The 11,850-nt window shown below is 39.6% G+C and overlaps 1 protein-coding gene across 3 annotated transcripts in view; it reads left to right on the forward strand.

Moving 5' to 3' along the window:
- The window catches only part of grin2bb (glutamate receptor, ionotropic, N-methyl D-aspartate 2B, genome duplicate b), a 193,285-nt gene extending 185,058 nt beyond the window's left edge, over positions 1 to 8,227 (forward strand). For 2 of the 3 annotated variants that reach the window (XM_056456689.1, XM_056456690.1), the window contains exon 16: positions 2,073 to 8,227. In XM_056456689.1, the coding sequence (XP_056312664.1) occupies positions 2,073 to 4,556 (2,484 nt within the window). In that variant the 3' untranslated portion in view covers positions 4,557 to 8,227. The remainder of the gene's footprint in view (positions 1 to 2,072) is intronic. The other variant, XM_056456692.1, reaches the window with a different exon arrangement.
- Positions 8,228 to 11,850: the final 3,623 nt, after the last annotated feature.

Here is an 11,850-nt window from a genome sequence, read left to right on the forward strand (position 1 = left end):
CTCTAGACAATCCTGTCTCAGAGATCTACAGGCAGTTCCTTTGTCTTCATGCTTGGTTTGTGCTTTGACATGCACTGTCAACCCTGGGACCTTGTAGACAGGTGTATGCCTTTTCAAATCATGTCCAATCAACTGAATTTACCACAGGTGAACTCCAATTAAGCTGCTGAAACATCTCAAGAATGATCAGTGAAAACAGAATGTACCTGAGCTCAATTTAGAGCTTCACGGCAAAGGCTATGAATACTTATGTACATGTGATTTTACAGGTTTTTTATTTTTAATATATTTGCAACAATTTCAAAAAATCTTTTCACATTGTCATTATGGAGTATTGTGTGTAGATTGTTGAGGAAATAAATTAATTTAATCCATTTTTGGAATAAGGCTGTAACATAATTATGTGGAAAAAGTGAAGCGCTTTGAATACGAATTCCGGATGCACTGTAAATGTAATTATGCTTAATTTAATTTTGATTTATGGGTGGTACAGGACAAACACTTTTCAATCCCCATTTTGTGCTTATGCAACATTTGGAAATCCAACCCTTGATCTTGAGCAAGAAGGCCAAAAGCAGCAGTCTCACATTTTAGACACAGAGGCATCAAAACACGCCTCAAGTAATTTGGAGTGGTGCCATGACCCAGATAATGCCAGGAATGAACACACAGAGTGAATATCAGCTTATGTGACCAAATTAGCAAATGACTTAAACCTGGCTATACCTGAGTTCACAAGTTATTCAGTCTTGTGGGGAAAACGAGTACTATTTTAACCTGTTAGCCAGAAGGAATATGTGTATAACCAGTTACAAGAAAGGAAACAGATTTTAAACTCAATATATTTCCTTATGAGATGTAGATGAAGGTCTAAAGCACTGTTACAGTTGTGCGGGTAAGAAAAACGTAAAGTGAATAGAGGCGAAAAAAGGCAATAGACAAAATGAAGAGGAAGGCACCCCTCAAGAGGAAGCAGGAAAGAGAAAGAGAAATGAGATAACACTGAATGGAGAATATGTTTCAGCCCAATCGGATTGAAGGGTCAGAAGATGAATGAGAATAAGAGTCACACTGGGAAGGATGACCTGTGTTAAAAAAGACAGAAGGTAGAGGAGATAAGAGGAGATAAAGAGAAGAGGAAAAAAATACACAGCAGTGGATAGACACTAAGCGTGACTAAGAGCGAGACAGGAAACATTTCTGACATGTTGCCTCACCAGAGGGACCGATCGCCAGTAGAAGAGTAACCTTTAGCCTTTGAAATGTTTTTAGGAGAATTCTATTCATTCCACATGCGTTTCATGCATTATTTGTAATGAAAAGGTTTTTATGGTTGATGTTACTTAAATAGTTTTAAAAGACATTACAAAATAGTGTATCATAACATTTAATAGGTCTGGATATTCACTTTACAGTTTAAAAGACAATGAAGTATTTCTCACAATAACACATTAGCCATTAAAAATGAGTTTGATAAAACACAGACAAACCAACACAGATAAATGGGTTAAAATGCAGTAAATCTGTATCACAGTTGAATAAGCTGTGGAAGTTTATTAGAATATTATGTAATTAATTTGTCATGGCAGTCATGAAGGGGAGAGACAGAGAAGTAGACACAGTGGTGGCAGCTGAATTTTAATCACATTGATTGAAGACACTGATAGGCAGTCAAAACCACAGAGTTACTGCAACCCTGTCACCATGTCATCATCAATCACAACCTTTTTCACCCCTGCCGTTTCTCTTTCTTAAACAAATTCTATTTTCCTCTCTCTCCTTTCAACTCTTTCTGTCTCTTTTCATTTTTCACTTTTCATTGTCCTTTTTCTCCTCTTGTATATATGTCAGAGGATTAAAGACAGTGATGAACAAACTGTTGATGTTAAACATGGCTTGTTAAAGAATCCCTAGAAATGAAAGGTTGGCCTTGAAAGGTTTGATCTGAACTTTTCATCAGAATTGTTAACGTTAGGTTTTAATTATACATTTCATTAAATGGTGATCTAATCCCACATTTTTCCTTCTCTTTTCCTTTGTTTTCGCTTTTGTTCTTTTTTTCTGTCCAATAGGGGATCTACAGTTGTATCCACGGTGTTCAGATTGAAGAGAACAAATCAGCCCTTAACTCACCATCAGCCACTATGAAGATGAACATGAACAACACCCACTCCAACATTCTCCGCTTGTTGCGTACTGCCAAAAACATGACCTCTGTGCCTGGGGTCAATGGTTCACCTCACAGCGCACTGGACTACAGCCACCGTGAATCAGCCGTTTATGACATCAGCGAACACCGGCGCAGCCTAGCAGGCCACTCAGACTGCAAGCCTCCACCGTATCTACCAGAGGACAACATGTTCAGCGACTATGTAAGCGAGGTGGAGAGGACTTTTGGCAACTTGCACCTGAAGGACAGCAACCTGTACCAGGATCATTACCTACACCACCATGGGGGCACGGGATCTGAACTGGCTCTCGGTATGTCGGGTCCCCTGCCTAACCGACCTCGTAGCTTAGGGAGTGCCAGCTCATTGGAGGGTGGGTACGATTGTGACAGTTTAGGGGGAGGGGTAGCGCCCATCTTCACCACCCAGCCACGGCAGTCGCTGACACATCGGAACAGGGAAAAGTTTGACCTGATTGCAGGTCACCCAACGCAATCAAGCTTCAAGTCTGGCCTGCCTGATCTATATGGAAAGTTCTCCTTCAAGGGTGGGGCATCCAGTTCAGGGTTTATTGCAGGACATGACAGGTACTGCGGGGGAGGTGGGGTGGGATCGGGAGGGGACGATGGAAACATTCGATCCGACGTGTCAGATATTTCCACTCACACTGTGACCTACGGGAACCTTGAAGGGCACAGCAAACGGCGTAAGCAGTACAGGGACAGCCTAAAAAAGAGACCTGCTTCTGCCAAGTCTCGCCGTGAGCAGGATGAGATTGAGCTTGGCTTCAGGAGACGTCCCCACCACACTATCCATCATCATCACCACCATCATCCAGCAACACAAGCACACCGCTCAGCCACCCCACCTGTGGAGCGCAAGAGCCAGAGGGGTGGTAACTGCACCTCCTATCTCTTCAGAGACAAAGAGAATTTGAGGGACTTTTATGTGGACCAGTTTCGAGCCAAGGAAGGCGCATCCCCATGGGATTTGGATTTAAGTGATGCTCCTGGAATGGGTGGAGGAGTGGGACTGGGCGGAGGCAGCTGCGGTGGAGTAGTTAGTAGCGGTGGTGCTGGGGGAGCGTGCACTAGTTTGGTTCCCATGGAAGATTTCCTGAAAGGTAAATCCAAGAAGACAGAATGTAAGGGTGGAATGGGAGGAGGATCACCTGGGCAACAGGGCCATGCATGCTGGGAAAAGGGCATCGGAGGGGTGGGAGGGTTGGCCGGTGGGGATTGGGAATGTCGCAGCTGCCACAGTGGAGGAGTTGGAAGTGGAGGAAGCAAGCAAGTTTGCATGCATGGGGGAGGCGGGGCCGGGGGCTATCCAGCGGCTGGGGGAGTTGGGGGATCCAGTGGAGGGAGTGGACAAATCTCAAGCCGCCCTAGTTCAGCCACCTGCAAGCGGTGTGATTCGTGCAAGAAACCAGGCAACTTGTATGACATTAGTGAGGACAACCTCCTCCTGGATCAAATTGCGGGAAAGCACCCTCTGGAGAGCGGAAAGGGAGGGGGAGGCACAGGGGCCCAAACCCAGGTACAGAGGCGGAAATTTGGCCCAGGTGGTAAGGTTTTGCGCAGGCAGCACTCTTATGACACATTTGTAGAACTGCAGAAGGAAGGGGCGGGCAGGATGGGTGGGTTTGGAGGCGGTGGTGGAGCATCAATGCTTCCTCCACCCCGAAGCGTGAGCCTAAAAGACAAAGACCGCTACATGGAGGGCGCGAGCCCCTACGCCCAGATGTTTGAGCAGTATGCGGGAGGGGAGCGGGAGACATCATATTTTGGGGACAGAGGGAAGGGTGGGGGTTCATCATTTAGCTTATTCCGTGGGGGTGAAGGTGGGTTGCACCGTCGCTCCGTGGGTGAGAGAGACATGAGGGACAGGGATAGAGGCATGATGGGAGGAGGTGTGGGCGGTACCCGAGGGGTCGGGACTTACTCCTTGTCTAAATCTCTCTACCCAGATAAGGTGAACCAGAACCCATTCATCCCAACGTTCGGCGACGACCAGTGTCTATTACACGGCGCCAAATCATACTACATCAAAAAGCAGCAGGCACAGCCGCAGCAGCAACAGACGCCGCAGCAGCAGCAGCAACAGCTCCTCAACAACAGTCGGGCTGACTTCCGGGGCTCCATGGGGGTGACTTCCTATTTGCCAGCCTCTGCAACTTCTGGGGTGCTTTCCAATGTGGCCCCTCGGTTCCCCAAGGAGTTATGTCTAGGTGGGCCTCTTGGCAACCACCATGGTGGAGGACCTAGCAACAACAAGCTGCTGTCAGCAAGGGATGGGTTAGGAATGGGTCAAGGACAGAGACCATTTAATGGCTCGAGCAATGGACATGTTTACGAAAAGCTTTCCAGTATAGAATCTGATGTCTGAAAGAGGAAAGACAGAAACAGATAGAAATTTGGAAAATAAGCCAACGGACATACAGAATGATGATTGAGAGAAAACTGAAAAGGCAGTGTGTAATTAGTACCTTCAAGCTCACAGAAAGAAGAGGAAGCCGAGTGGGAGGAACTGACTTATGCTTTCATTAAGTTACACGGATCATGCGCTGCAAAGCAAACGTATGTAAATAGAGCGAGGGGACCTGCCCACTGTCGAAAAAGTTGAGATTTGGGGGAAAAAGCCTGTTCATTCCTCTCTTTTATTCTCTTGTTATTTTTTTCTCTCTTTTTTTTTGTTCTCTTTTTTGTATATCTCACAATTTCCCTGCTCCTAACATCAAATAGTGGCCAATTCAGATGGAGACAACAGTGTACAATAATTTGTACGATCTCGGATGGAAATCAGTTACTCTTTTTAAACAACAGGGTAAAACTTACAATAATTGTATTGATAATGTTCTTGATAATAATATTATTATATATTATTACAATGTTTATGATGTTCCATTTGGGCTTGGTTTCTGGATGTTTTATGCTGTTATATATTTGTACTGTAGTTTCAATTTTTAGTTAACAAACCACTAAGCGGGAGGCTTACTTGATTTCTCAGTTGATTATATTTGATTGTTAATCGAGTTGTAGACAAACTTGGATTCCATAAAGGTTCTTAATTATTGGTTATTCAAGTTTATTTTACCAGTATGGAGTGCTGTAAAATGTGTGTACAAGGCATGATTTGCAAAGTACGTCAACTGTACTTGAGATATCATTGTGAAGGAATTGTATTTATTTTATAGTGTTCCGTTTGTAAGAACAATATTGGTTTAATACACAGCACGTTATGTGCCTTACCAAGACTTACAGAATACCAGATTTACAGGTCATATTGCCATGGTAACTTTATGGTCACTGCACACAGATTTGTCAAGGGATGATTCATGCTATTCTGAAATTTTCCTTTTAATGATATAAGCACTGATATGGAATATCCAGCATTGAGGAGACGTAAAGTAGCCTGAATGTGTTTGTAGTGTTAATCTCCAAAAGAAAACCAGTTCAATTACTATTCTAATAAATGATGATAATAGAAACAGGATATTTTATATTTGCACAGCATTGTACAATGCACAGTATACTTCCTGAGAGTTATGCTGTAGAGCACTACATTTGTATGGCTTTCTACAATACAGAAACAGAAATCAGATATTTTTTCTCCACTGCCCCCATTTCCAAAGGAAGTCTTTGATCAAGCAGCAAAAATGACAACTGTGTTATGGATTTATTTCCTAGTTAGTATTAGCTATGCTTATCTGTACTTTCCTTAGGGAGATGCCAGTGCACAGTATGTAGGGTTTTGCAAAATTCTCAGAAAATGCTTGCATTTTGTTATGTAAATATTCATTTTTTCCACTCTGTACAGTAAATAGACAGAAAGGATGTAATTCTACAGATTTATGTTTTACCATATTAGTTAGAATTTTAAAAGTATTAAATTAAAGGTCAACAACCCAACTTTGCTGCAAATTTTATCAGTAAAAAATCAACAAACATTCACATACATTTTATACATCCACCCTATTGTTATTCAGCCAAATGCAATCATTTACTGTACCTGCACAACAGAACTGAGATTTTCTAGATACTGTAGTTTATGCCAGTCAAGAGTATTTTAATATCAATTAAGACATGATAACGGTAGGGATGACACCATTTCATTTAATTAGCCATTTTAATACCCACTTGAAGTAGAGGCATTTCTCAGGAATTTTTGGATGGGCACAGGCAAAAACAAACATATCATTTAACTAAATTACCTAATTACCTAAATCAATAAACCAATGAACTCATTTAACTGGAGCCACGTGAGGTTCATTGCAAGTACTTAAGACTCTCGATTTAAGAATTTTCATTTTTAACTCATGACAGGGCAGTCTGAAGACATTGTCTTGTTTTTGGCCCACAGCTTAGATAAAATCCTTTACTTGAAGTTTGTTGTGTTTACTGCAGATTACGTTTCCTTTGTGAATGAACTGTTACGCGAACAGATCTCCACTTTAAGCACAATATTTATAATATTTGGTTTATAATTGATGTATAGCTATCAATTTGTGGATTTTTATCTTAACTTTTTTGCCACATTCTTTTTTGACTCAGTTGTCCTTGTGTGAGGGTTTGTGTTTAAGATAAGCATGCATGTCTTTTACTTATTTATTGCCATATCTTTAGCTTTTCATGTCAAATTTTAGATATCATGCCTGCTTTTTTGTGGGTGAATATGTTCATGAACTGCGCATAATACAGGTTCAGGGCGATACGGGACATGTGGTGATTCTAATGAAATGAGATATTTTCAAATGGAGTAACAACTCGCTAGGTTTTGTCTGGAGAATTACCACAGCAGGCATCATTTTTAAAGCTCATTCCTGAATCTACAGCTATTTTTTTAGCACAAGGTTTTTTTGCTCTCACGATACCTTTCTTTGCATGGTACCATTTTCAAGTACCCTTAAGATTTTTTATGCTTGGTCTACTTTTCTCATTTTAGTTCTACCTGAACAACGTGGCATTTTTAAGAGCTAGAGATGTGGTGACAGACTTCGACCATTGCATTTCCTGCCAAACTCTGTGTGTTTTGGAGAGTCGAGCCTATAATTTTTAATAGTACTACTGTGTGTAACGGAAGTATTGTGTGATTGCGTGTCTGGACGGTTGCCTTTGCTCGTCCTGAAAAGCTTTCCAGTTTTGTATTTCATTTTTTGAAGATGTGGCCTTGTAAAAGCACGCTAATATCATTCGACAAAGGACAACAGGTTTAGTGCGAGACGACATTTGCAGCAGAAGACACAAGGGTGGTGGGCCGAAAAACTGGGCGAAAGAGGGATAGTAGCCAATGTTCTGTGTTATTTCATGGTTTTATTTCTCCTCTCGTCTCTTTCCCGATTACTGAAAGGATATGAATACACAAGTTTTAGGTTTGTCATTTTAGCACCCTCCCCAGTAAGGTACGTCACATATGATTGTACGTGTATCAGAAATCATATGCTTGATTACCTCTGTGTGCGAGTGGGCATGTGTGCGTGCAGGTGTGTATGTGTGTGTGTGTGAAGGAAACAGAGCACAGTGCAATGGTTATCTATTATCTCTGCTGTAAATAATGATGTCCCCTTTCCATAGCCTTTTAATATATGGAGACAAATATTTAAAATATTGAAATTTGAGATACATTTTTTGTCTGGAAGATTTTTTATATAGCCACATGGGGAAAACGTTATTAGACCACTGGACCAGGAGCACAGTGCCATTCTAATAGCATCCGAGAACCAGAATTCAAGACAAAATGTACACCTCTGTTGTCTTTAATTCTGTCCTTCTTGTATTCTAACCACTTATTTTCAATGTTACTTCGAAACCACAATTGTACAGATTCTGTAAATATGACAGAAATTGTTTTCCTTTTTTTCTGTTTTTGTATAGAGAGAGATTACGTGTTAAGGCTACAATAATAATTTAATGAGACATTTCACAATACTTAAGCTATTGAGAATACAGACACAGTGTGAAAACAAGTGCTAAGATATATTCTTCTGTCTCTTTGTACAAAACAGTGTTGACTAAAAACAAAATAAAAGGGAGAGATCTCAAGCCCTACAGTCCTCTGTTGTTTTCCATACATTTCCAGAATCTGAATGCTGATCCTCCTTTTTTTAGTGTCTACAAGTGCCAAATATGAATCTCATTTGATTCGCGTTGTGTGTATTTATATGTGTGCCACATTTTTCTTCTTTTTTTTGGTTTCCTATGTGCTTCTTTCAGCATAACATTGACTGCAAGTGAAGTAAAGCTTCTGATCAGGTTCATCGCATCATAACATGTGAGCAAAATACTGATGTCATTGAATTTACACTCTTAGTATTCAATATTCATAGAAGAACTGGGCAGTGAACGGTTCATCAAAGAAAAAAAATTCATAATTTGAAGAACATTTTAATAATTCTTTAGAGCCTTTTTTCACTATAAACTACATGGGATGGTTCATGAATCTGAGAGGAGATGCTGATACTCCATTTTATAGTGTCTACGAGTAACAAATATGAATCTCATTTGGTTTGCGGTGTGTGTTTATATGCGTGTGTGTCACAATTTTTTGGTTTGCTACTGTATGTGCTTCTTTCAGCATATTACATTGACAGCAAGTGAAGAGCTTCTGATACTCTGGGGTTTGCTTGGATGTATCAGGTTCATCTCATCATAACGTGTGAGCAAAGTACTGATGTCATTGATTTTACACTCTTAAAAATGAAGCTTCCAAAATGACGTTTTCAAAGAAGAACCTGGCAGTGAACGGTTCATAAAAAAACAAATTTTCATAGTTTGCAGAACATTTTAATCATTTTTCACTAGATCCTGGGGTTTTTCACACATGTAAATGTTCTTTGTGGAACTAGTTATGCCCAACAAATAACCTTTTTTTTTAAGAGTGTACATCTCATTCTGTACTATTTGATTAGTTTCGAACCTATTTTGATTATCGATTTACGTGAGAAATGGTCAAAATGTTTTCAATCGTGAAAATGTTGTATTTATTTTTAAACTAATAGCTGTTTATTTTAAAACCATTTGCAATTCAATATTTCACAAACCTACTCTTTCTATTCCTGTCTCACTCCCCCACTCTCTTTTTCATATTCTCTCTCTCTCTCTCTCTCTCTCTCGCTTCCTTCAAGCAGCCAATCACAGAATACATTGCAACACATGTAACTATTTCTTGACAATTAACTGTTACCTAGCAACTGGACCTTTAGAGAAAGAAAGAGAGATGGAGGCAGGGAGAGAGAGAAGGGGAGAGAATAAAAAAAGATATGTGTAGTTTACTGTGTCTCGGTTTGGGTTCTACGACACATAACATAAAAACAGCAAGTACAGATGATATGCAACACCCACACGTGTCCAAGGCGACAGAGAGAGAGAGATGAAGAGAGCTAAACGCACGCGGGGAAGCTAAAGAAACAACTGACAGATACACAGATAGAGGGAGTCGTGAATGGAAAGATTCAGAAAGTAATTAATAAGGCACGGCAAGTCGAACCGTTCATGTTCATTTAAATGAGGAAAGATAATAGAAGTCCGTTTCTTCCATGAGGATAAAAATAATTAGTTAAAAAAGCTAACTGCGATTCACACAATTCTGACGTTTACATCTAACGTTAACAATTCAGCTTTTCTTATAACTCAGAAGTATAAGAGTCAGAAACCCATGATATAAACTTGAAGGGCTAGTTCTCATTTTCTTTTCGGCTTAGTCCCTTTTTTAATCTGGGATCGCCACAGCGGAATGAACCGCCAACTTATCCAGCACATGTTTTACACAGCAGATGCCCTTCCAGCTGCAACGCATCACTGGGAAAGGTCCATACACACTCATACACTACGGACAATTTAGCCTACCCAATTCACCTGTACCACATGTCTTTGGACTGTGGGGGAAACCGGAGCACCCGGAGGAAACCCACACGAACGCAGGGAGAACATGCAAACGCCACACAGAAACGCCAACTGACCCAGCCAAGGCTCAAACCAGCGACCTTCTTGCTGTGAGGCGACAGCACTACCTACTGCGCCACTGCATCGCCAGCTAGTTCACATGTAATTTTTTTTTTAAGATTAATTTTGGTTATATACTGTTTTGCCACACTAATATTAAAATCAATCATGTTTACAATGACACTGACACCAAGTAATAAGAATATTTATTTAGTATGGACATGTTTTGTTGCTGTGATGAATCTGCCAATCAGCAAACGTGTTTACAAACAAACAGCAAACAGTTTACATTTGGAAAGGGTCACTAGTTAACACAGTCACCAGTTAAACCGTAACACCAGTTTCCAACCTTCTTCAGAATTTTTTTTTTTTAAACAAAAGAAATAAACACATGTTTAGAGCCACGTTAGGGTGACTAAATGGTGAGTAAACTGTTTTTGAGTGAACTATTTCTATAAAAATCCGAGAAAATAAATTGTGAGGTATTAACTCATAGGGGAAGTGAGAACTTCAAGATATTGGAATTCACAGAGAGAAAAAAAACTGTTTTGAGATTATGTTTCAGAAATTTTGATTTATCTCAACTGATTATTGAAATTATTTTTATTGTAATTCTGACATTTTTCTGACATTATCGTTATTTCTTGCAATTCTAACTGAAAATGTGAAATTTTAAACTCACAAAGGAATTAGTAGCTTAATATCATAAAATAGGACTTATCAGTAAAGAAATTTCATTCTTAATAATTGTTGTAAACGTTAATAATTATTAATATAACAATTATTAATATGTAAACATGTTTCTGTAGTGACACTTTAGTACTTAGAGGTGCTAAAAGTTTCTCAGAATTAAATAAATGAACCTGTAGGCCTATGTATACGCACCCCTTATAGTCTCCCACCCTTACCAACACAAAATACTTACCAAATGGGGTATATGCACAGGTAGTGTTTTTCAGCCAACAGTAAACTTCCAGTGAAAGGTAACAGTGACTATTTTAAAGTTTATAAGGTTCCTTTACAGCATTGACATCATAATGTAATAGAAATACAATCAGTTAAATAGACTTAAGCATTCATTTAGTTGTTCAAGCATAAAATGAGATGATAGACTGTGTAACCGCTATCGCCTTCAGTACAAGCAGGCTAGCGCAGAAACTCCATTCAAAAGAAATTTTCATATTTTAAAGAGAAAGCAAGGACAAATGGAATTTAATGCAGTGCTTCTTGTCTGGTCTAAGACCCACTTTATATTAAATATCTAGCTATTAACCTTGAAGAACATTTATTTTTTAAAGAAAACAGGTCTTAATCATGGCCATTTTGTAATGGAAAACAGTTCACCGGAAGCTGGCTGGATGAAAATTAAAAGTCTGTGTGCATATACCCCATGTCCACTTCAGTATGTTATTACAACACCAAGCGGTCCTGTGGCAACCAAAAATCACTGGCACGCAGACGTCAGACGCTTTCCAAAGTGGCGCGAATTGAATGTCGTCACAACACAAAGAAATTACCTTCTTAATTGTAGTATACATTAATAATTATTAATATAACAATTTTTACTATAACAATTAATATGTACATTTTAGTAGAGGTGCTAAAAGTTTCTATTAACCGAATAATAAATTAAACTGCAGGCCTATATTTAAATGGCCATGCGCACACAATATAGTCTCCCACCCTCACCAACACAAAATACTCACCAAATATCCACTTCAGTTGGTTATTACAACGCTAGA

This window comes from Danio aesculapii, chromosome 1 (genome assembly GCF_903798145.1).
Source record: "Danio aesculapii chromosome 1, fDanAes4.1, whole genome shotgun sequence".
NCBI lineage: Eukaryota > Metazoa > Chordata > Actinopteri > Cypriniformes > Danionidae > Danio > Danio aesculapii.